The sequence below is a fragment of the Mixophyes fleayi genome, chromosome 4, assembly GCF_038048845.1.
Source record: "Mixophyes fleayi isolate aMixFle1 chromosome 4, aMixFle1.hap1, whole genome shotgun sequence".
Classification (NCBI taxonomy): domain Eukaryota; kingdom Metazoa; phylum Chordata; class Amphibia; order Anura; family Limnodynastidae; genus Mixophyes; species Mixophyes fleayi.
The window spans coordinates 26,218,538-26,243,807 of record NC_134405.1 but is presented as its reverse complement, the minus strand read 5'-3'; the positions used below and the strand labels follow the sequence as shown (position 1 = coordinate 26,243,807).

The 25,270-nt window shown below is 44.9% G+C and overlaps 1 protein-coding gene across 2 annotated transcripts in view; it reads left to right on the top strand.

Moving 5' to 3' along the window:
* STAG3 (STAG3 cohesin complex component) overlaps nt 1-25,270 on the top strand; it is a 61,557-nt gene that overhangs the window by 35,920 nt on the left and 367 nt on the right. For both annotated transcript variants that reach the window (XM_075206487.1, XM_075206488.1), the window contains exons 20-32: nt 1,006-1,076; nt 1,279-1,366; nt 1,442-1,522; nt 7,431-7,523; nt 7,687-7,855; nt 10,973-11,100; nt 11,534-11,635; nt 19,237-19,385; nt 19,860-19,982; nt 20,492-20,742; nt 24,016-24,163; nt 24,634-24,717; nt 25,152-25,230. In XM_075206487.1, coding sequence (XP_075062588.1) covers nt 1,006-1,076; nt 1,279-1,366; nt 1,442-1,522; nt 7,431-7,523; nt 7,687-7,855; nt 10,973-11,100; nt 11,534-11,635; nt 19,237-19,385; nt 19,860-19,982; nt 20,492-20,742; nt 24,016-24,163; nt 24,634-24,717; nt 25,152-25,230 — 1,566 coding nt within the window. The remainder of the gene's footprint in view (nt 1-1,005; nt 1,077-1,278; nt 1,367-1,441; nt 1,523-7,430; nt 7,524-7,686; nt 7,856-10,972; nt 11,101-11,533; nt 11,636-19,236; nt 19,386-19,859; nt 19,983-20,491; nt 20,743-24,015; nt 24,164-24,633; nt 24,718-25,151; nt 25,231-25,270) is intronic.

Genomic DNA, 25,270 nt, shown 5'->3' with positions numbered 1-25,270 from the left:
GTTCCTCTTTATAAGATATTGGTAATGAATCAAGTAGAAATTATGATCAGATGTGAGGCGAGAAGTCCAGAAGAGGACTCTAACATTCTTATTTCACCGATGGTCATCTCTCTGGAGTCTTATGCTCTTATTGTTTCATATTTCAGTCTAACCCTTGGATATGGGATCTTCTTCTACAGTAGGTGATATTCTCTTCTCTCTGTTTCCAATCAGATTTTCCTTAAGATAGGGTATTCTAGGGTCTCCATTTTCACTGTCTGTTTGACCTTCCATGGTGTCCCATTAGTGTATGATTTTATTAATATAAATGGTTTTTTTACAGAAGCGGAATTGTGTCGTAATTCCAGAATTGGAGATGTGCTCTGTACGTTCTTCATGCTTGTGGCTCAAGCAGCTCTATTGCATAGGATAGCTGGTGCTTCTCCTTCTGTCCCTCTCCGTATTTTATTTGTTGAACAGATGGCTAATTTATGAGAACAGAAATGCACCCTACAGAGCCAATACTGTTTTGTAATGCCATGCTTCTATTTTTCAGCTAATATACCCATTTATAGGCAAAGTGCACGAACCTGTGCATCTAGATGGTGGCTTCAGTGGGTGGCGCAAAAGTTTGTGTCTGGGCGTCCTCATGTACTTGCATTGCACCCTCATGCAAAAATTACATTTCGTTTTACGGGAGAAGATTTTTATATGAGATTCAAGGGGTGGAGAGTGCAAATTAATAGAAAGTTCTCTAGTTAGGTACCCGCAGAGCTTACATTGGTGGAGTCCAGTTCCATCCTTTAGGACCCTGATTTTACTGTCTGTCCTGACAGCTTTTACGTTGGTTCTAGAAGTGGGTTTTTTCTGGGAGAATGTCAAAAGCATCCTTTTCTTCATCCTTCTTCCGGTGGAAGTCGCTTCAATCCTGTGCTGTAGGTTAATGATGAATAACCGTTAATACTCTGCGTATAAACCGTTCTGCTCAGTTGTTGTTTTTCAGGTCCCCTTTCCCTCCCTCTCTAGGTGTCCGATCTAGATGAAGACGATGTCTATAACGCCGCAGCCACAATGAAGAGGCTCTCGGCTCTGTTCAGGTGATGCAGGGGACATATTAGTGATGGGAGGTGACAGAATAGCAAACTGATTTATACAATGGTAGAACGAATCCTTCTACTGAAGCTTTGATGATGCTGCTTTCTGCAAGCAGCGTCACGGTTTAGAGAAGTGTTCCTGATGTCTCATTCACTCTGTGCAACAGGTTAATAATTGATGTACCACTTTCCTCCTGTTCTCCAGCGCTAATGATCTCACTCGGTGGGAGCTGTTTGATCCATGTAGTTCTATTTTGCAAAGGGCAGTAGACACAGGAGAGATTCCTACCCAGGTACAATGGCCTATCCCCATACTGTATCTTTCTTACTGTCCCATTCCCTGATTCATTAAACATCCTCTTTCACAGATTGTCCTCCCAGCGCTGGTCTGCTGCCACTTCTCCCTGCTATGGCATCTCTGCCTCTTCTCCAGCTCTCAGCCTCCAGAGGTAATAATAAATTAAGTGACTTGACAAACATCAAAAATGCATGGACAACTTAATAGGGACTATGGTATTTATAGTATAAAACGGTAGCACTGCAGTTGGTCAGTTAGATTTACAAATGCAGGAAGCAGAATGACTGGATGCTCCTAAATAAAATATCACACCCAAAAGTTCTATTTACCGGGAGGCAGCAACAGAGCCCTTGTTGTGACTGAATGGAAATGCTATTAGGGCTAATAACTGGCTCCTACTGTAAAGAGCAGGTACTGTTGGTGTGGTGTGTTAATGACACCTCTCGTCTGTCAATAGAAGTCATGAACACTGTTTCCTCCATGTCACAAAGGACGGAGAGGTAAACCCACCGCTCTTTGGGACAAGCAAGAATTTCTGTACTAAGAAATCCCCTATAATATTTGAAGCTACAAGTTGTATATATGTAAATGAGAATGACATCTGTATGCAGCCCAAACAGTACTGTAGACAAGCTGGCATGATGTCAAGGAGCCTGACCAAGTAGAGTCCTCCATAATAGTGCTACCTATCTTCATGGGTCAGTCAGAGCATGGCTTGTTGCTTCTAGTAGAGGGAATTACACTGCCTAAAACACAACATTATTATTAATATTAACAGGAGGAGAGACCTGGTGAAAAAAGCAGGATAGGAAATGTAGTAATGGGGTGGGGTATAGGCAGAGGGTGACACAAAGGGTGGAAGATCGTGGGGTGTGGGGATAGCGGTTTTCTTGTAAGCTTCGGCAAACAGGTGAGTTTTTAGTAAGTGTTTGAAGCATTGGAGGGTTGGGGTAGACTGATAGAGCGAGGGAGAGCGTTTCAGAGGAGGAGAACAGCACCGGGAAAGTCTTGAAGGCGGGAGTGAGACTGGCTTATCACATTGGAGGTAAGATGGTGGTCATTGGCCAAGAGGAGGGGGCAGTGGTGAGTGAGAAAGGCGATGGATTTTAGAGATGTAGGGGGAGAGGAATAGGCAAGGGCTTTTTAAGTGAGTAGTTTGAATTGAATTTTGTTGGGGATAGGGAGCCAGTGAAAAGATTGGCAGATGCAGAGAAGTGAGAGAGGAAGATCAGTTTTGTTGCTGCCTTAAGGAGAGATTGAAGAGGAGGGTGAGTACAGACAGGAGAAGATTGCAGTAGTTGAGGTGAAAGATAAGGAAGAGGACTATTGTTTTGGTAGCATTCAAGGAGAGGAAGTGTCTAATACTGTGAATGTTTTCCAAAGAAGGAAACAACAAGGGTGTTAGAGGGACTGGATGTGGGGTGTGAAGGAGAGGAAGGATTAGACAGGCATCAGACTTGAGGAACCGAGGAGATGGTGGTGTTTTCAACAGCGTGGGAGAGGTGGGAAGGAGTGGAGACTTAAGAGGAATGGAAGACAATGAGTTCGGCTTTGGTGTGGTACTGGAGATCGACGGAACAATCAAGGATGTTGGTGTAGAGAGAGAAGAGCAGGGGGCTGATGATGGAGCCATGAGGGACCCGAACAGGAAGCTGGAAAGGTGGGGGGGCGGGGGGAGACAGTGGTTGAGGTGAAGAAGGAATCTTTTGGAGAAACAAGAGAAGTATGAGAGAACAGTGTTACGCAGTCCAATGAAGTGAAGGGAGCAGAGAAGAAGAGGGTGGTCCGCAGCATCAAAGGACATACAGAGGTCAAGGTGGATGAGCACAGAAAAATTACCCTTGGATTTGGAAGAGATAAAATCACTGGTGACTTTGGTCAGAGTGGTTTCTTTGGAGTTGAGGTGTAAGGAAGCCATATTGGACAGTTTGAGGAGGTAGATGGTAATGCGGATGTTTGAATATTTTGGAGACAGAGAGTGGGTGGTAATTTGACAGTGAGGCAGGGTCGCTATAGAGTTTTTTGAGAATGGAGAGATGAGAGCATGCTTGAGGATGGGAAAATTGAGAGAAGAGAGGGAAAGTTTGGTGAGGTGGACGCAGCATTGGACAGAGAGGGAGCGGAGAAGGTGAGAGTTGATAGGCTTGAGTGGGGAGAAGAGCTTGGACATCTTCCCCTTCATTGTATGTCAGGGCTCTTCCTAACCATTTTGGTGCCAGCGGTGACTAGGGTAATTAAGTTGGACTTCAGAGAAGATCACCTAATCCAGTGGGGAAGCCATATCTGGAACCAACCCCCTTGAGGCCATGCCACTTTGGAAATGGCATGCTCAGCTGTCCACTAGGGCTGTTTGTGGCTCCTATTGGACTGGTCCAGAATCATGTTGGTATGTGAATCTCCCAAGTCTACGAACTTTGTTACTTTGTGTACCTAGAAAAGCAGGATGACATTGGACTTGGTCCCTACCTGGTTGGCAGAGGAGTGAACGGCAAGGCTCTGTTGGCTAAAGCAGCGCTCCAAGGGATTCGATGACTATAGCCCATTATGGTATGGTTGTCTAGTGGGATCGTCTGCAGTGATCCTCCTGGCTGTTGCTAATTGTAAATATTCCTGTGTCTTTTTTTCATATAAAATAAAGTAAATTTGTATTTGTGTATTTGTTTGCTTAGGTGATTCCGAATTCATAAGGTTGTACTGGGTGTCCTCAGTTAGTGCATAAGGTTACTGTGAAGATGCCGGGTTTTCTGGCCCAATTCCACACACTTCACGCTGGCTAGCCAACCATGGGTGCAAATAAAACAATACATTTATTGTAACAAAAACAATCACTAGATTATTATATACACACAGTAAATAAATGCCAGGCAGGTTTACCACATTATCTGTCCCTGATCCCACTAGCTTAAGGAGATACTCACCTGGCTGTCCTGACTTGACCAATGTGTTTCACTGGTAGAGAACGGCAACTCTAAAAACCAGCCACCCTGCAGCTTCCAGTCCCAGAATGAATATCTCCCCCACCCCCCTCCCCTCCTGACATTACTCTTTATATCTAGGGTCTAATTTCCACAGTGTTTTCCCCTCCCTGGGCAAACCCCTGGGTCTGTGCTTTTTAACCATTGGTGGGTGCTGTACCAGGGTGGTTGGAGGAGATGGTGATGAGCTGTACAAAATGACTGAACTAGTCATGTTGAGAACAATGGATACTAATTGACCTTCCCCCTGACCTGTATCCTGCAATCTTATCCTTACCCATAACCCACCTGGCTTCACTTTAAGGACAATGACTAACAGCTTCCATGCAATATCAACAAGATACAATAAACAATATACATATTTACAATGAGCTACAATGTCCCCTTATCCACATGTAAGTAGACACTGCAATGGTATTCTGTTGAGCTGGGGAACAAAAGTAAGGTCTATAAAAAGTACATGCTATAATCCACGTTTTGTGAGAAACGAGGGACAGGCTGGTGTTAAGTGCGTATTGTCGCTAACCAATAACGATTGTCGAACCTCGATTTCTGTTTCCAAAGCACAAAGATTTATTCTCAAAAAGTAGCAGAATAATTCAAGCGAAATAATAAGTACAGCCGTTACTTATTGCAGGCGCTCTGGATCCAGTGTGCAGTCATTCAATCCTGAAGTCTGGGGACAAGATGTCTGAACACTAGATGTGAAGCTGCTGCTTATATGCACACAAAAATACAGTAATACAATGAAGATGGTATAGCTTGTTTCTATTGGTCCAGGTTTCAGTAAGGTCCAAGGGGTTGTCAATCATTGGCTAGTTCATCCTAAGGAATCCAAAGGAGGGGGTCATCTCTCCAGGGGGTATGCTCTGCTCTTCCCGCCAAGATTCCTTAGTCTTAAGTAGTTCATAATTCCCTATCATTCATAACTTGTGTATGCACTCTGCGATTCCTTCGCAGAGTGAACCAAACAGTAGCAAATGTTAAGAGGTTTATTATGATACCACACATGATATGATTCCTTCAACCTGTTCCATATATTTCACTAATGTGCATATAACTTATATTATAACCCATAAATACTACTATATTTCGACATAACTGTGTTGCAACTACCATTAATGTGTACTATTTTACAAGTATGCGTGTTTGTGCGAATGTATGGTAAAAGACCAAATACTGTTGCTGCCACGTGTAGTAGCTGCGTACGCCCTTCCACGGTGTAGCGTACCGTACGCATTTTTTCAGACAAAGACAACCAAGTTTGCTCGATTTTAATTGAAATGACTTTATCCAATTTGCTGACTTCGACACTGCTTAGGGTGATATTAATACCTCGTTTCACCTGTCGAAGTCGTATAATTGGATGAACGAAAGTATATTGGTTTAATATTGTTTTGTCGTGTAATTGCGATCCGTACGCCACGTAACACGTGGCGTGGTGAGATCGCACGGTAAAATACGCACGCACACACTCGCATTACAACATTTAGTTATCTATATAATTCGTATTCATTTTGGTACCGTTACACTGTAATTTATGAGCAGGATAGTATTTGTTTTATTATTAGTTCATATAATATGATTATATGTACATTTTAGTGTTCTTAAAGGTTTAGGTTATAGGAAAGGTGTCATGCCTGATATATTGATCCCCTATTCATCAGCAGCTGTCCGGTGCAGTCGGCGAAGAGATCGCACATTGCATACTTTAGTTATTGATATTAGGGAATAATCCTTTGTATGATGCTGGCTATGAAAGGAGCAGACTCCCTGGAGAGACGACCCCCCACCTTTGGATTCCTTAGATTGAATCAGCCTATGACCTGTTTACCCTGGACCCAACCAACGTCTGGACCTATAGAAACAATCTACGTCATCTCTATTGTTCACTGTGTAACACTGTACTGTATATAATCATGGCAGCACTCCCCATGGCTCTCAGAATACTGTGTCAGAGTTGACTAACAGATATACTGTCCACCGGGTCCCGTGGGTGCGCAGCGAGCGCATGCAATAGCATCGGTATGTATTTATCTTTTGGTATTGGCTGTACTGTACTAATACATAATATAATAATGTATTGAATAATTAACTGTTTACATCTGCTAAAATAAATCTCTTTGTGCTTTGGAAACACATACAATTGATTGGGCAATGCTTATTTGAAAACGATAAAATTACTTTAATACACCACAGCTGCCTACAGGCAAACCAGCTAGTCTGAGCGACAAAAGAGCTATACATAAACCCGGTATACTCACAGTCCCACTTCTGTATACTACATGGCCCATGGTCTCCATGATATTTTTTCGGATGCTCCCACTGATGTTGTTTCCTACCTGCTTTTTCCTGGAATCTGAGTAGGAGACAAAATACGTATCGTAGCCACATGTATTACAAGTTTAATTGGAAGAACTGTAAGATGGTACAGTGCATAGCTACTGGTGGGATCCAAAGCATTATGGAGATATGAAACAGCAAGAGCACTGCACTATATTTTTGTAACGTAACACACTATATATAAAAGTAAACAATAAATCTGCTAAATTTTAAGTTAAGCAATACCTTTGAGTGACAAACTGAACTACTACTACTTTCTAAGATGTCTGCTGGGGACTGTTCTTCCGGTTGTCCATCTCTGCTCTTGGCTTGGTAATGGAGCAGACACCTCACAGATATAGAGTTGTTCTAAGGAATTGCTTAGTCAAATCTTTCCTCATTCACTACAAATCCATATCACCATTTGGTCTGGTGATTGTCCTGTCTTCATGTAAATGCCACGTTCATATGTAGCACAAATTAAGAGATGAGCAATCTGCAGTCCAACCAAATGACCTGACCCATGCCTGACGACCACACACACACACAATAATATTGGTCAACCAGCCGACTCCTCTTTTTGATGGATATCGGTCGTTCTTTACCATCTGTGGTGGTCAGTGGAGCTCCACATCCTGCATTTTCCATCAATTTGGTGTCATTAACTGAATTTAGCCCGCAATATGCTTTACATACTGTCTTCTCTGATCTTCATAAACCAGCTTACATGTAATAAGTTTGCCTGTGTCTGTCAATCATCAGGAGGAACTGTCTGTTTTACGGAAGAGACTTCACGTGTTCTGCAACTTGTGTCAGAGCTTTCTGTCCGATCTTCATAGCAAAGTGAGAGAGCAGGTAACATCAAGTTGGCTTGAGTTGACCGTTTTCGTGTTATTACTGAACGTCTGCTAGTTTGTGTGTCTCATCCCGTTCATTCTTCATCCACTATTTCCTCTATAGATGTCCTGGGTTTTTTAACCACTCTTCCTCCATTATCACCCTCTCGTTCTTCTCTCAGGCATTTAAACTACTCAGTGATCTTCTGGTCATATATAACAGTCGCGTCAGCCGCGGTGAACGGTCTTACCTTCAGCCACTCGTCCTTTCACCAGACCTTCCTCTCCAGGCTGAGCTTGCTGGTTTCCTTATGGATCACGTTTTCATGAACTCTGAGGACATGGAAAACGGTGAGTGTTCCACAATGGTGAAGGGAAAGACCATTATGTAGAGATTATTAGAGGAAAAAGTGATGCAGAAGTTGCTTAAGCAAATATACAAATAATATGTACAGGTGCGTAGTAGATCATGTATTTCTTGAGTTTATGTAACCATATTTTCATGCAGGCTCCAAAAGTTGTATTTAAGTTCCAAAAAAATCACTGCTCAATTAGAGGACTCATTGGTTCTGGACTCTACATGGTGAATCATGTAGAAAATCTTATTTAGTAGTATAATTTATAGAGTGCAAAAGTGGTCCAAATGCGCTCAATACTGTATGGACAATGGTAAGGCTAAGCAAAAAGGTGTACAGGCAACAATGATGAATGCACAAACTGGGATCTAAGTGTCGTTGAATGGATCTTTGACCAATCAGTAGACAAATGGCCAACAGCATAAACAACAGTGAAACGAGAGCAAATTCAAAGGCAAAACAAAACAAAAACAGTCACAAGCAAAATCAGAGAAGAGACCGGAGTCCAAATGGAATACAGAACAAAAATCAGAACAAAACAAATCAAATGCGATCTTAATCGAATCGGCCACCGCGGATGACTCAGGTAGCAATATTTTGGGTGTGTAGCGGTGCCGAAATGCAAGTGTACTATACAGAAGTAGGTACAGAGTCTGTGGTTGTCAAGAGTGGAGCAATACTGGAGGTGTATTTGCAACGTTATGCAGAATTCACTGTAGAGCTGTTGACAGCTCAGGTATCCAGTGATGCACACTTATGTAATTACCTTATGGAGGGTGGAAACTCGCTCAGAGGTAGGAAGTATTCTGCGGCATGTGGTGTCTGGAAGCTCCCGCAGCCCTCCGCGATGTGATGGATAACTCTGCAAACTTGATGGCCCGTGATGTCACGATAGTGATATTTCTCGGGTAGCCGTGGGTGTCTGTGTGCGCTCGGCGGATAGTCGGAAGCAGGGTCAGTAGGGCGGTATTGGTAGCGTTGAGTGCCGCGCATGCGCGGCTCGTAGCAGGAATAAGAAGGGAGAAGCTACAAAGTGAAGCACTGTATAACAGTTTATTTGAAATACAGGAATGCACTTACATCAAAATAGCTTGATAAATGGCACGTAAACTTAGTTTGGAATACAGGTTGTAGGTTTCAGGTTACAGGAGATTGTGGTGGTGTCTCCGACGCGTTTCGTCCCAAGGGACTTTCTCAAGGAGTGGGTGTGTGGGTATTGTGTTGAGGTTTATAAGGGGAGGGTAAGAATCTGATTGGGTGGGGATAGTGGAAATTGATAGGTCAGGATACCGTGGGCGTGGTTATCGGTGTCGAGCCTTCCAATTAGTAAGTATCTTATCTGCAAGACTAGGGATTGTGCAGTGTTACCAATGCACGTAGAAACCTTCGTTAATATCAGGAAACATAAAATCATTAATACTAGACAAAATAAATAAAACCATAAGCGTCTATGTTACATTTCAATTCTGGTATATGTAACTCAATCTGATGTCATCTGTCTTTATTTATGGCATATGTGGAGAGGCTGATAGAGACCTACACCATTGATATATACCTAAAGTGCATTTCAGATAGGGAAATGAACTTCTGTGGTTGATTCTCAAGCTGATGAATAACGGTACCTGAGTGGGAAACGGGCGGGTGTGGAGTGAAGTATCCAGGGATGTAGGGGAATGGGACCCAGAGGGAATGATGGGGGTGAGTGTAGTTGATTTTAAATTAAGACAGGAAAGGTTTGAGATCGAAATCAATATTGAGACCCCTGGGATTGAGGGTTTTCAGATTATATATCCAGACGGCTTCTTCTTTATTTACATGTTTCAAAATGTCTCCACCCCGCCAATTTCTTTTGATTTGTTTAATAGCTGTAAATTTCAGACCTTCTGGATCAGAATTATGTACTTTATGGAAGTGTTCTGGAACACTATGTAGCAGGAACCCCTTCTTGATGTTGCGTATATGTTCACTAATTCTGACTTTGTGTTCTTGTGGTCCTTCCCACATATTGAAGGTGGCAAGTACATTCTAGTAGAGCTTCCAGACACCACATGCCGCAGAATACTACCTACCTCTGAGCAAGTTTCCACCCTCCATAAGGTAATTACATAAGTGTGCATCACTGGATACCTGAGCTGTCAACAGCTCTACAGTGAATTCTGCATAACGTTGCAAATACACCTCCAGTATTGCTCCACTCTTGACAACCACAGACTCTGTACCTACTTCTGTATAGTACACGTGCATTTCGGCAACGCTACACACCCAAAATATTGCTACCTGAGTCATCCGCAGTGGCCGATTCGATTAAGATCGCAGTTGATTTGTTTTGTTCCGATTTTTGTTCTGTATTCCATTTGGACTCCAGTCTCTTCTCTGATTTTGCTTGTGACTGTTTTTGTTTTGTTTTGCCTTTGAATTTGCTCTCGTTTCACTGTTGTTTATGCTGTTGGCCATTTGTCTACTGATTGGTCAAATATCCATTCAACGACACTTAGATCCCAGTTTGTGCATTCATCATTGTTGCCTGTACACCTTTTTGCTTAGCCTTACCATTGTCCATACAGTATTGAGCGCATTTGGACCACTTTTGCACTCTACTTATTAAAGGGATTGGTTTACCCCGTCCATATTGCAGCTCATACTTATTACACTGTTCAGTGCATCCTCCCACCACCTCTGTATCTAGTAGTATAATTTATGATTGCTGGAGCTCAGAACAAAGTTGCTGTAATTCTTAGCGACCAATCAGATTTTAATTCTCTTTTCCTAGTGCAGTTTCTCAGATGCAAGCAACATTCGATTGGTTGCCATCACATAGGGCATCATCACTTGACCTGTTTCATAAATGTCCCAGTTGTATTGCAAGGAATATGTGTGATATATCTTAAAAGAATGTACAAATATGCATAGGGATAAGTATGTGACATTAAATTTATTAGCATCACAAGAAACAGCCAAGATGCACTCCTATTTTATGCGGTTACAGTCTTATGGCAGACTTCTATTGGTATATGGCAAAAAAATAAGTAGCTGAAAGAGCCAAAATACTCAGCAAGATACAAAAACCTAGTAAGTCGATGGTAAATCTTTTCATTCTGTTTTTTTTTTTCAGTGAATGAATACCAGCAAATCGATTTGCTTCATAACAAACGTATCCTCCTGGCGGGATACTGCAAACTGATCTTGTATAACATTCTGGACCTCCGCTTTGCTAGTGAAGTCTTCAAGTACTACGTAAAGGTAGGGGCCACAGGGCTTATCGCCGATCCCTGCAAAGACAGAGGTATATATTTATCAAGGAGAAAAGCCGTGTTGCAGGCGAAACGGGTGTACGTAAAGATTCCCTGGGTTTTATTGATAAATTGCGGTGATAACCAATTTTTTTTCGCGGTGCACAATTGTTAGTAAATAAGCCGCTACGTGCCAGCACCACTTGGGTCTACACACAGTCCTTTGTAAAGCTGTAGACGGGTCCCATACATCCTATCTGGAGAGTTGAGGGCTAGGTAATTGGACTCACATTACAAACCTGAAACGTATTCATAATGTCCACGTATCTGAATTCCCCCTCTTAGCGCCCAGCCAAGGGTTAAAAAATTGCCTGTTCTGAATCCTGGGGCAGGTAGCTCACTTCCTTGACTTATCCCTTTTGTGAATAATTTCTCCCTTTCAGTTTTATACAGAATATGGAGATATCATTAAGGAGACCCTGCACAGATCCCGTGTGTTGAACAAGGAGCAGAGCACCAGGACTATACTGCTCTGTCTCACCCAGGTACGGCACTGTGTTCACGGCGTTACAGCAGGTTACGGTTCAGCCTTACAGCATTTGTAAGGACGAGGGAAAATGGATTATAAATTTCCCTTTTACATTGAGATGAGAACAACATCTGCTAACTGCAGCAGGCCATCTGTTAGATAATACATCCTTGCTAAGCAGCTCAGAGAATATAATGATTTGGCTTTTAGAAACTACAGAACCCAGAGCAGCATAAATGAACGAAATATGACCCAAAATCAAACAATCTAGATACAAACACTGAGCCAGCGCGGCGCGTTGGTGACTTAATAGAGCGCCTGAAGGTAATGCAGTTGTTGTAGAAACATTTCAATCACTATTGTCCCCAGAGACGACTAACACAAGGGTTTTCATTCATTACATTTGTAGCAGACAATTATATTATCCACGTTTGTAAGCTATGGGATAGAACACGAAGGTTAAAGAGAATGTCCTTTCTATATAAACTTGCGAGACACAGTGATAGGACGTCTGTGAAGGCAATCTCTGCAATATTTTATTCCGCACATGAGATCAGAGTGGGGGTCCATTAACCTGTTTCTCCTTGTTGTCCGTACACACACAGATTTAGCCGTTCTGTAGCTATCAACACTAAACCATTGATGCTTTTTACCTGCAATGCCATGGCTGGATGGCCGTTGTATGGTTGAATCATTGTAAGTATATGAGGTTGCCATCTTCAGTAAAAAACACTGGGGATCCAGACACATGATTACTTCAGACCTTCTTCTTTGCGGTTTGCTGGAAAAACCAAATTGTGTTTAAATCTTGTCTACGTGGCCTTCAATGTATTTAGTACAGTAGAAGCCTTTTTGTTTAAAAAAAAAAAATGACGACACTTGTTTCAGCAAGTTGTAACCACACAGATACAAGGAAAATGTTCACTAAGCATTAGACCAGGCCTGTCCAACCTGCGGCCCTCCAGGTGTTGTGAAACTACAAGCCCCAGCATGCTTTGCCAGTAGACAACCTGTTGATAGCTGGAAGGGCATGCTGGGACTTGTAGTTTCACAACATCTGGATGGCAGCAGGTTGGACAGGCCTGCATTTAGACACTTGCTACCTTACTCTAGTGCACATTACAAAGCAAATTGATTTTGGTTACTTCATTTATACATCTTTGCCCACCCAACTATGATTTTCATCTCTGCTGTCGGGTTTCCAGATTAAAAACTAAATATACTGCATATGTTAATTCACTTTTCTCTCTCCTACCACTGGGGGACACTGCCAGACATTGGGGTATAGTCAGGGCCGGATTAACCATAGGGCTAACTGGGCTACAGCCCAGGGGCCTATGGCATCCAGGGGGCCCTTTAAAGTGCTCAGCAGCAGTATTGATCGGTCGGGGGCGGGGGCGCCCCCGGCGCGATCAGTGCTGCTGAGCACTTTCACTGCAGTACTTCCCCGGCGCGCTGTAGTCTCCTTACTGAGGAGACCTTGTGAATCTCACTCTCACGAGATCACCTCAGTAAAGAGCGTACAGCGCTCCGGGGAAGGAGGTAAGTGCCGGGGGGGAGGGGGGGAAGGGCGCGGGCAGCTCGGGTCATGGGGAGGGGGGGTGCGGGCAGCTTGGATCACGGGGGGGGGGGGGGACCTCACGGGGGAATGGAGGCCCCCTTAGCCCAGGGGCCTCCATTCCCTTAATCCAGCCCTGGGTATAGTAGTGGGATTGGGAGTTTAGGCACTAAAAACTCTGATTTTTACTCCCTTCCTCTGCTCTGCCCCTCCTCTCCAGTAGATACCTCAGTTTTTTTAGTGCCTTAGGAGTTAGGCCAGTTTGGTATAGGCTCCTGCCTATGCTTAGTTTAGTTATACTTTGTCATGTTTTTATTTTATTTTTTCTCAGTGGTGCTTTCGCGGTGATCGATATTAAGTCCCAGAGAGGGTGAATAGTCCTGGGCTTCCTTAACCCTGATCCCCGCGCAAGGTAAGAAGTGGCTGATGCCCGGGTCTTCCCTTCACCTGTCTTGCCGGCAGTTCATTCCCTAGAAACGAGCTATTAGCTGTTGGTAGCGCCATTAGGGCTTTAGGTGCCCACAGAGGTAGTCCTCTTTTAGCGGGCCACGGAGATAGGTCGCGCGGGGGAGATCCAGGATCCATCTCTCCCCGCCGACGGACTAGCCGGCAAGCCCCCTCCTCCATACCCCCACCTCCCCTGACAACGAGCAGCGGGGGTCCGTTAGCGCTCCCTCTATTATAGAGAGCGGCGCTGCATGAGGAGGGCAGAGATCACACTCGCTAGCCTGGGCACTGTTACATAGCGTGTTGTGGAGCAGTTACCGACAGCCATAATATAGATGAGCTGTTTGGTAGCTTAGAGAGGAGCAGACATTTTTTTTAATGAGGGCGAACCTGGAGGAGGACCCTCGTTTCCCGCACTTCTCTGGATCCTGCACAGCGGAGTCGCCATTTTAAGCTTATATCAAGTAGCTGCATGTCGCTTCTCTCCTCTCATTTACCTCTACTGTGACTGGTATCGTTAAATCCTGTGTTTGTTTGTGTACAAAAACATTTTAAACATTCATGGTTGATTGTTCTGCCTAGCGGGAGAGGTTAAGTTACTTTGGGGCTAATTTGTACCCGGGTATATAGATCTGGCTACAAATTGTGTATTGCTGTATTCTGACATTAACTGTTTAGACAAAAATCATTTATCTGTCTAGTTATAATCAGTTTATACTATATTTAACCAGTGATGTCTAATAAGGAGTCCTCTGACAGGGGATCCTCTGGAGGGTCTGCATTGTATTTTACTTGTGCCATGTGTAAAGTAAAACTCTCTAAAGAACAGCATGACAAAGGTGCCCTTTGCGCTGCTTGTGAGGCCGGATCTCAGGAGCGTCCCGCCCCAGTTCAGACACCGGCAGCCATGGAAGAGCCGCCTTGGTTTAAGTCCTTTGCTGCAACCATGGAAAAGTTTACTACGGTGATGTTACGAGGTACGTCAGAATGCTGTTGCAGACTTTCAGGTATCTGTCTCTGCAGGACAGCGCTCCACACATGTTGTAGTTGGGGGGGGGGGGGGGGTGACCAGATGGAAAGTGCAGGCACATCCTCACAGAGTTCTCTAACTCATAGTGATGATCGCCTACTTGCGGTCTCCCACAGAGCAAAAAGGGCTTCACCGCATGTAAACCAGGGTCGTAGCCCAGGCTCAGATATCCATCAGATGAGGATTTAGACTTGGATACTCAGGAGGAAGATTCTCTGAGTATTATGACCACCTCGGTGGGTAATATTGAAAGTCTGGTGTTAGGTATTAGGCATTGCCTTGGTTTTGCTGACCCTACACCCTCGGCTCCCTCAGGTTTCTCCATTTTTAAAAGGACTAAATCTCAGGTTATGTCTTTTCCACCGTCATCAGAGATGGTGCAGATTGTGACGGACGCTTGGTTAAATCCAGGAAAACAGTTCGTTATGCCGGGTAGATTTAAGAGTTTTTACCCTCTTTCAGCAGAGGATTGTATTAAATGTGAGGCGTCTCCTAAGGTGGACAGACCGATTATCAGGTTGTCCTCTTCTTCTGCCATACCTACCCAGGAGAGAGTATCTTTCAGAGACTCTACCGACAAAAAGTGTGACAATGCTCTCCGGTCCGCATATGTTTCTTCCGGTAGCTTGTTTAGACCCACTATGGCAATTGCATGGGCAAATAAGGCGGTGCAGATATGAGTTGATCTCGGCCATTCAGAGTAAGGCTCCGCTACCTGATCTCCTGGTTCTCACTGAGCACATTCAGGAGATGGCGGATTATATGGGACAGGCATCCATGGACGCAGTAGCAGTCATTGCCAGAATTGGCGGCCTTATTATGGCGTTGCGACGTTCCCTATGGTTACGTTCGTGGACGACGGATGCTGAATCAAAGAGGTCCTTGGAAATCCTGCCTTTTGATGGAGTCACTATGTTTGGGCCGGAGCTTGAGAAAGTGATTAAGGTAGCCACAGGAGGTAAGAGTAATGTTCTTCCCATGGGCTCTCGTAAACCAGGGCCGTGGCGGCCCACCAAGGGGTCAGCCGGCTGTTTCCAGAGGAGGTGGCGGCAGAGGTAGGGGCGCTTCCAGACGGGGAATGTCGCGTCCCGGTGAAAAACTTGCAGCATGACTCCTTGGCCCCCACGCGGGTACCCGTGGTGGGGGCACGGCTTCTTCTCTTCAAGCGCCAGTGGTGGTCAGTCACGTCGGACGCTTGGATTCGAGGAGTAGTGTTGAGGGGTTATGTTATAGACTTAATCCAGTCTCCGCCAACAAGGTTCCTTTCTTCACCAGTGCCCGCTTGTCCCCTCAGAAGTCAGGCCCTGCTGGAGGCAGTGGCGAAGCTTCAGGGTGCGGTAGTGGTGGTGCCGGGGGCCAGAAAGGGGTCAGGGGTTCTACTCCAATCTCTTCTTGGTTCCGAAGCCGGACGGAACATTTCACCCTATACTGAACCTCAAGTCCTTGAACAAGCAAGTGGTAGTCCAGAGGTTCAAAATGGAGTCTCTACGGACAGTCATTCCAGGGATGGAAGAGGGAGAGTGTCTAGCTTCCATCGATATAAAAGATGCGTATTTACACGTTCCCATCTGGGAACAGCATCATCGGCTCCTGAGGTTTGCGGTGGGTCCCGATCATTTTCAATTCAGGGCCCTCCCTTTTGGTCTGGCCTCTGCTCCTCGAGTGTTCACCAAAATTATGGCCGTTATGGCGAGTGTCCTGAGACGAAGGGGAGTCACGATAGTTCCGTATCTAGATGACCTTCTCTTAAAGGCCAAGTCTGCAGAGGTCTTAACCCACCCTCCCTTAGGATGTAAGCTCGCATGAGCAGGGCCCCTCCCCTCCTGTCTTCATACCGACTCTTCTGCTCTGCCCTCACTCCATATGTCTGCTGGAGTTTCCAAAGCATTGGTACTTAGTGTTTATTGTTCTGTAATGTTTTACCCTGTATGGTCTACTGTTCGTATTATGTAAGGCGCTGCGAAAACCCTGTGGCGCCCAACAAATAAATAATAATAACTCGCCATGTTCAGACCACAATGGAGTTCTTGTAGGACCATGGGTGGATTCTGAATGTGCCAAAATCGTCTCTCATTCCAGCTCAGCGCATGTGCTTTCTGGGATTGGTGTTCGACACAATGGCTCAGAGGGTGTTCCTTCCTCAGGAAAAGATCATCGCCCTCCAGTGGAGAACCAGAGTATTATTGGATAGCCCTCGAGTGTCCATGCTCTCCTGCATGAAACTTCTAGGGACCATGGTGTCGGTGTACGAGGCAGTTCCGTTTGCCCAATTCCATTCCCGCTCTCTTCAGTTGGAGATTCTCCGGAAATGGTCGGGGTCACAGAAACAGTTGGACAGGCAGTTCATCCGCCTGTCTCGTTTAACTCGACTGTCATAAGCATGGTGGCTCTCCACGAGCAATCTGAGCAAAGATCAGACGCTAAATTGGGCCCCTGGACCTTAGTTACCACAGACTCAAGTCTCTCGGGTTGGGGAGGAGTCATGGGACCGTTAAGGTTTCAGGGACTCTGGTCTCCCCAGGAGTCAGCTCTTCCCATAAACGTATTGGAGCTGAGAGCGGTTCACAAGACTCTGTTAAAAGCTCAGGCGTTTCTGAAAGGAAAACACCTTCAGATACAGTCAGACAATGCCACGGCCGTGGCTTACTTAAATCATCAAGGAGGAACTCACAGCCATGCAAGAGGCTGCCAAGATTCTAATCTGGGCGGAACATCATGTACCCCACATTTTGGCTGTATATATCCCGGGAGTGGACAACTGGGAAGCCGATTTCCTCAGTTCATCCGGGGGAGTGGTCCCTGTGCAAAGAGGTCTCCGCTCTTCTTGTTCAGAGATGGGGTCTACCAGAAATAGACCTCATGGCTTCCAGACTAAATTGTCAGGTCCCTCGGTATTGTGCAAAGTCCCGGGACCCTCTAGCATATGCAGCAAACGCCATGGCGATTCCGTGGCGCTTCAGGCTGATGTATCTGTTCCCACCATTTCCGATGCTGTCTCGCGTTCTGAAAAAGCTGAAAAGAGAACGCGTTCAAGCGATCTTAGTAGCTCCTCATTGGCCTCGCAGGGCGTGGTTCTCAGACATCCTAGGAATGTCAGCAGATCAGTCGTTTTGTCTGCCCATGCGCGCAGACCTGCTCGTTCAGGGCCCCCTTCACCACCACAAATTAGATTGGCTGGCTTTGATGGCGTGGCTACTGAATCCTTAGTTCTCAAGGCTAAGGGTTTTTCGTCACGGGTTATTGCTACTATGATTAGGGCAAGAAAGTCATCTTATTCGGCTATTTATCATAGGGTCTGGAAGATTTATATCCTCTGGTGTGAATCCAAGGGTTTCCATACTTCCAGGTTAAGCCTGTCTAGACTGTTGGCTTTTTTGCAGGAGGGCCTGGATAAGGGACTCAGACTGGGTTCCCTTAAAGTTCAGGTGTCTGCGCTGTCAATTTATTTTCAGCGAAAACTGGCGCCTCTGAGTGAGGTTCAGACCTTTTTACAAGGGGTCCTTCATATTCAGCCCCCATTTTCTCATCCGGTAGAACCTTGGGACTTAAATTTAGTGCTGAGGGCTCTTTGTCTTCCTCCATTTGAACCCCTTCAGGCCGCAGAATTGCACCATCTGTCTTGGAAGACTGTGTCTTCTAGCTATATCCTCAGCTAGGAGAGTGTCAGAATTGGCAGCGCTCTGTTGTAGCTCTCCATTTCTGGTGTTTCATGAGGATAGAGCGGTGTTACGTACTAAACCTTCCTTTGTTCCAAAGGTAGTGTCTAGGTTCCATCTCAACCAGGAGATTGTGGTTCCGGCATTTCGTCCGGATTTGTCTTCTTCAATTGACTCTGTCGATTACGATCTTCACCTGATGGATGTGGTTATGGCTCTCCGGTGCTATGTGGACCGCACAGCCTCAATTCGCAAATCAAAAGATCTGTTTGTTTTATATAACGTTGAGAAGCGTGGTTGGCCGACGTCTTAACAGACTATTGCTCGTTGGATCACTTCCACTATTAGTCTGGCTTATGTCCGAGCATCTCGGCCAGTCCCTCATACGCTTAGGGCTCACTCGACCAGGGCTGTTGGTGCGTCCTGGGCGGCGCGCCATGGGGCTTCGGCTGAACAACTGTGCAGAGCGGCCACTTGTACGTCTGTTCATACTTTTGTAAAGTTTTACAGATTGCAGGCTTTCGCATCTGCTAATGCGAGCTTTGGCAGGAAAGTATTGCGTGCAGCCGCTCCAGAGCATTCCCTCCCATAGAGGCTGCTTTGGTATGTCCCCAATGCGCTACCTTCATTGCTCTGTAGACGATCTGATTATGAATGTTTTTGATTTACATTCTTCTGCCCTTTATAGTACACTTGGTTAGGCAAAACTGAGGTATCTACTGGAGAGGAGGGGCATAGCAGAGGAGGGGAGTAAAAATCATAGAGTTTTTTGTGCCTAAACTCCCAATCCCACTACTATACCCCAATGTCTGGCAGTGTCCCCCAGTGGAGAAAGAGAAATAGATTTTACGGTAAGTAAAAATCCTCTTATTGTCATCATTGTCTCACGGCATGCTGGAATTATGAACACGTCTCCATTTACACAGGCATACACGGGTCTGAGCTTAGAGGACAACTCTCCTGACCGCCGATTTAAGCGTCCATTCCTGGAAATCCGAGACCTTGCAAAGCGATTCTCCCTCCTGTTTGGGCCGGACCAATTGAGAAATCGTCAGGACTTTGTACTCCTGCACAAGTGAGAGCAGTAGTGCTGTATACACCAGTTTATCTCTCTTCATATTACACCTAGGTCCTCCATGTATTTTATTAAAGCTTCTAAATCAGGACTGCACAATTCAAGTGGCTTCTCGATAGCCCAACTTGATCACATGTGGGACAGATTGAAAAGCAGTCTGACACTCTTGGTTAACCAGGATCTCCAAAAAATATTGTCTCTGTCCGGTCTTCAAGGTGTTTTGTGTTTAAGTGCCTTACATTTGCTTTGTTAGAAGTGTTTAGTGAAAGGTTATCATTCTATTTCTCCGAATATCTTGTGTAGAACACCGCCATCTAGTAGCCCAAAGATGAATGAAACCTGGTCAAATTTGTGCAGAGCTGGCAAAACTTATTATTAAAGATGTTTCCTATAGCTACAAAATTTTGCACCAAATTCAGGATTTGACCTCCACTGCATACCTGTCTTTTGTTTGTCTTTTTTTTTGTTTTCTAGAGAGGGTATTAAATTTTCTTTGTGGGTCTCCTCGTTCAATGCGTGGTCTACCCAGAACCTGCTCTTCTTTGATGTGTTGAGCGAATTCTCACCCAAACTTCTGAAACAAGACAAAGCAGCACTGTGAGTAGACATTGCAGACCCAGGGCAGGGTGACAGATAAAGGAAAGAAACAGGTTAAACACGGAACATGTGAATCTTGCAGGGGTTATTTCAGCTAAAAGGTATTTATTTTCTGTCAGTTTTAGCGTGCCTGTGAAAATAAGTTTCTGTTGATAGGATACAATAGGAAAGAAAGGGTCCCAGCCATACTACCATGTCAGGAGATCCTGGGAATTTTTAACTTAAGAGCCGTAGATGTATCAAACTTTCTAAAAAGGAAAAGTGGAGCTGTTGCCCGTAGTAACCAATCAGATTCTAGCTGTCATGTTCTAGAATGTGCTAGATAAATAATAGTTAGAATCTGATTGGTTGCTATGGGCAACACCTCCACCTTTCCTTTTTAGAAGGCTTGATAAATCTACCCCATCTACTTTTTAGTAGAATGCCTCTCTTTGCTTTTCATAGCACGGATATTGAACTTTTGATATGGAGCAGTGGTCTAAATCTCAGACTCTTACACCATTTTCCAGCCTTCAGTACGTTGGCGAGACTTGTCAGCAGTACATTCCCCGTCAGCAGGAATACAATGACGTGGAGAATGCAATGTGGGCACCCTTGCATGCATATAAGAAGTCGCTCAGTACAACCAGCGAGTCTGCCAATACTACCCCGAGCCGTGCCAGCACACGTAGAGTAAAGGACAAGAGAAAGCCACCGGTGCCCCTGGTCTCTCCGCAAGCGAAGAGGAGAAGGACCAGCAAGGGGGAGGAATCGGAAAAAGGTTTGTATAATAAAAAGTTGGTGTATTAAATAATTGTCATTGTATTACACAGAACCTTTATGCTGCATTGGAATCTGCCGATAGCTAGAGGCTACTAAAGGCCTGTCTCAGAATCTCATTATGTCAGTGCAGACGTAAAAACCCCATATTTAGAGGTAGGACTGTTGACGAAACCTCTGTGGCTTCACCAAAAAGGACATTGTGGAACTGACGAGTGTGAATCAAGCTCATAACCAGGCGGGTGAGTCAGTGTAGGAAATTGTTCCGAACGTACATGGAGGTCATAAAGACGTAGTTCTTTCACAACTTCTGGACTACATCGTGAAACAAGAAACTAAAGAGTTTCTCTACTCATTATTCGGCCAGGAACGTTACAGTAGAACACCTGCATCCTGACCTTATGCTTCACTGATTGTGTCTGCATTCTGGATAACCACGTGAGCTAAGCATAACAGATGACCAGAATGACTACAGAAGGGTGGAGTGTTGGTGAAAATTCTATAGATAAACTCTCCATGAACAGCCAAGGCATATGTGATTGCATCATCCCATGTTAGTGGGAGTTATATGACGATGGATAGTAACAGTATATTCCTATTTTTCATGTACAGCGGCAGCTTTCTGTTATCACCACGGCAAGTAGATGAGCCTTTAGAACCAAGCTATTAGAGGTCTTCACCTTTAGCAGCCGCTTTTCCCTTAGAACTGTTGTTGTTCGGAGGTACTCAGATGCCCCCAGGACTTAGACTCTAGGGCAGTAAAGGCTTATCAGTATAACCGCCGTACAGGATGGAGGTAAACCGAATACTGGAGGCTGATATCCGAGACAGGCCAGAGGTTGGTACTGGTAGCAGAGAAAAAAGACAAAGGTCAAAGGGTCACAAGTGTAGAAGCAGAGTCCAATAAACAAGCCAAGGGTCACAACGGGTTAACAATCTAAGGACAGGGAAAGTATCCAACAGCAGGTCAGCAATCTGTGCAGCCCACTAACGCTATAACCAGCAGGGAGGCTAAGTCCTCCCTGCCTTAAATACTTTGATGAACCAATCAGGTAAAAGGGGAGGCACAGGGCAGTCAATCCGCCCAGGAGCCTGCTAATTAATTACTGTAGGCTGCATAGGACCTCAGCACAACCCTGGAAAATGGTATAATATAAATATGGGCCAATACTATAAATAACAAAAACTGTTGCCACTGGCTCCCTAAATTCACCATATATATATACACCACTTGCACATGCGCCCAGCTATAGGTCACACCGGGATGTGGCGCTATTAGCAGAGAGGGTCCCGACCGTTGTCCTGGCAACGGTCAGGACGGAAGGAGAAATGACGCCCAGTTCGTCATGGTGACTATCGGGATGCATCCAAGAAGCAAGCAGAGTACGGGGCACTGCCGCGGCCCATAACAATTTAAGACACTTCCTACTGATTTGATTTTAATCTGCATATGTGGTGTTAGTGAATGTCCAGCTTAAGGAGAAGGTTCTTTACCATTAAAAAGTCCATAGTAACAAACCTTGTAATCTCCAGTGATCAGGGCCGGACTGGGGCTAAAAACCAGCCCTGGCATTTAAAGTACACAAGCCCACCTTAGGTCCAGCAGGAAAGAAATCGCGTACCCCCATGCATCGGCAGCGCGGAAAAGGGCAGGGCCACATTGTGTTGTGGGTGTGGCCAACATGGGGCATTGATACATACATTATAATAAAACATTACATTTATTACGCCCTCCCAGCCACATCATGCCATCCCCCCAAGCACATTATACACCTCCAGCCCATTGTACTTATCTTTGCTTCTGGTGCTGCTGACATCCATCAGGGTGGGAACTTCCTGTAGAGTGAGCAGGGAAGCTCTTAGGGGGGTATTCAATTGTTAGCGAGATCCCCGGAAAAACGAGCGCTCAAAATATATTAGCGTTAATACGGTAATATGCGCGTAAATACCGTTAATACGGTAGTTTACTCGCTGAATTCCCTGAGCTGCGAGATGAAATTCAGCGAGTAATTACCGTATTAATGCTAATATTTTTAGAGCGCTCGTTTTCCGGGGATCTCGCTAACAATTGAATACCCCCCTTAGTCTCACGAGATTGCCAAATCTATTTAAGGGTATTTAAGACAAGGGGCCCCTATTATGTATCATGGTTATCATATTAGACAAAATGTTAGACAAATAAACAGGCAATACTGTGTGCACTACTGTGCACACGTAGCTCTGCCCTCACTAGCAGTACAGTGTGAAGTGGGACTTACCTCCCAACTGTCCTTGTAGTCGGACAAAATCTCACTAAACGAGACAGTCACCAAAATTCGAGACTTCCCCACCAGTGTTCTTGTCACTTACACCACCTGTGGCTCCTGGTGTCTTTAGTTGCTGCTTGTTTGGATCCTCGAATGCTGGAGGCCCTATTTGGAAAAAAAAAATGGGTACATGTTATTTAGAAACCTCCAACCAGCCCTGGTGTTTAATCAATGCAACCCATGTTTTATAATTAGGCCTCCCTCCAGCCTCAACATTAAAATTCTAGTATTCACGTTTAATAAATAAACCTATATACCTCCCTCCAAACAACCCCAGCAATAAATTAAATCGCATTTACGTTAACGAAATATACCTATTTCCCCCAACCATCACTGCCATTAAATAATTCCTATTCACATTTAATAAATAGACGGTTTATTTTTTTCCCAAACAGCCCCACTTTCAATTAATATCCCCCAAATCATATTATGCCACAATAGTGCCCCAGTTCATATAATGGTGCCCCCAAATGATATTATACCACAATACTGCCCCCAGTTGATATTATGCCACAATAGTGCCCCAAATCATATTATGCCACAGAGACATTGTGCAGCGCTGCACATGTGATCTGTTGGCTAGTTCCTGGGGAGGAGCCAGCCACCAGACAGTCAGTGCACGGTGTACGCTGTCAGTACACCGTGCACTGACTGCTCGAGACCGGATCAGCCCTTCTGGCATTTGCCAGAAGGGCCAGATGGCCAGTCCGGCCCTGCCAGTGATTGTGGTATGCGTTACAATTGCAATGGCAGCTTTATGAATGAATGGAGGGAACAATGGGCATTGACATAAACCTGTTGTCTACACTGACATAATTGCCTTTCCGACAGCTTTGTTTGATAGTTTCCGTACGGCCACCTCTGCACACGTAAGCCCAGTACGAGTACGTTTCCTGGAACATTGTCCTCCCGTGTATGTCAGCTGTAATAATAGTCTCACTTCTAGCGTTCTCGCTGTATTTGGACAGATGGCTTAGAAGATTCCAGCCCAGTCCTGGGTGATGGTGCAGAGAGGGGAACACCAGTAACCAGTCCTACGTTACTGCCAAGGAAGCCGATATCTCCAAGCCCAGTGAGAGGAACGGCAGATGATTCTGACTCTGATTACGATAGCCGGTCAGCAATACATATTGTTTTATATTTTCCTCTTTGAAGTATGCTATATATGTTTCCCTTGTTACACCAATCTATTTGACGCCTTTCCCTGTGTGTATCGTTCCTACGTACTTACTGCGAGTGTCCTTGTTATCAAAGCACTTTGCTCAACGTAAACCCCAGTAGCGAATCCTCAGTACATGGCACAGTTTATACAGGACAACATTCTGCTACTTTTAGAATTCAGACAAAAGTATTTTTTTTTTTTTACCCCATTGTGAGAAATTTTAAGAGGCTTCAGTAACTGGAAATGGAACTTCAGCAATCTATGTATCTGTCTCCTTAAGAATTGCTATTATATATCAGTCTTGAATGAACTTCAGTGTGATTGATTGCGCTCCTTTCTCTTCCATGACTCCATTTATGTCTACATACCTGCCATCATACCAAGTACTATTACAAACAAACTGTAACCTTCTTCTCTTGAGTAGTATCTGTACCCGCCGTTCCATGCGGGCATTACCCTTCTCTCCGAAGGAAAGAAATCCAGCAGCACTGCAATCCACCCTCGATAGGTGAGATACCCAAGCATAGAGCCTGAAATGTTTATAAATGATCCTCACAACATGCACTCATCCCTGTGTCTCTCTGTCTGTCTACCCCTCCCCTTAGATTGTACACTCCCTTGAGCAGGGCCATCTCTACTCCTGTTTCCTTCACTTCTAACTCTGCTCTCCAGCTACCCTTCCCCCCACCCCTCTAGGGGTCTCCCCGTCATCCGTGCCCTTCCTCTTGGGCTCCAGCGCTTGCTGGTCTTCCCTCCCCCTCTCTCTAGCTGTGCTTTGAGCTTACTGAGTTACTGTGCTTATTGTTTACTGTACCGTGCTGTCCCACCTTGTATTGTACTTGTTTGTCCCTGTACGGCGCTACGGACACTTAGTGGCGCCCTATAAATAAAAATTAATAATAATAATGCACGAGATGTGTGAACCTTGTTGTATTGTGACAGGATGAGTCTGATGGAGGAGGAGGAAGAGCTGGTGATAGATGAGGAGGCGAGCAGCGTCAACTCAACAGCGGGAGAGGGGGTAAGAGATAGATAGATAGATATATATATAGAGTCTATAA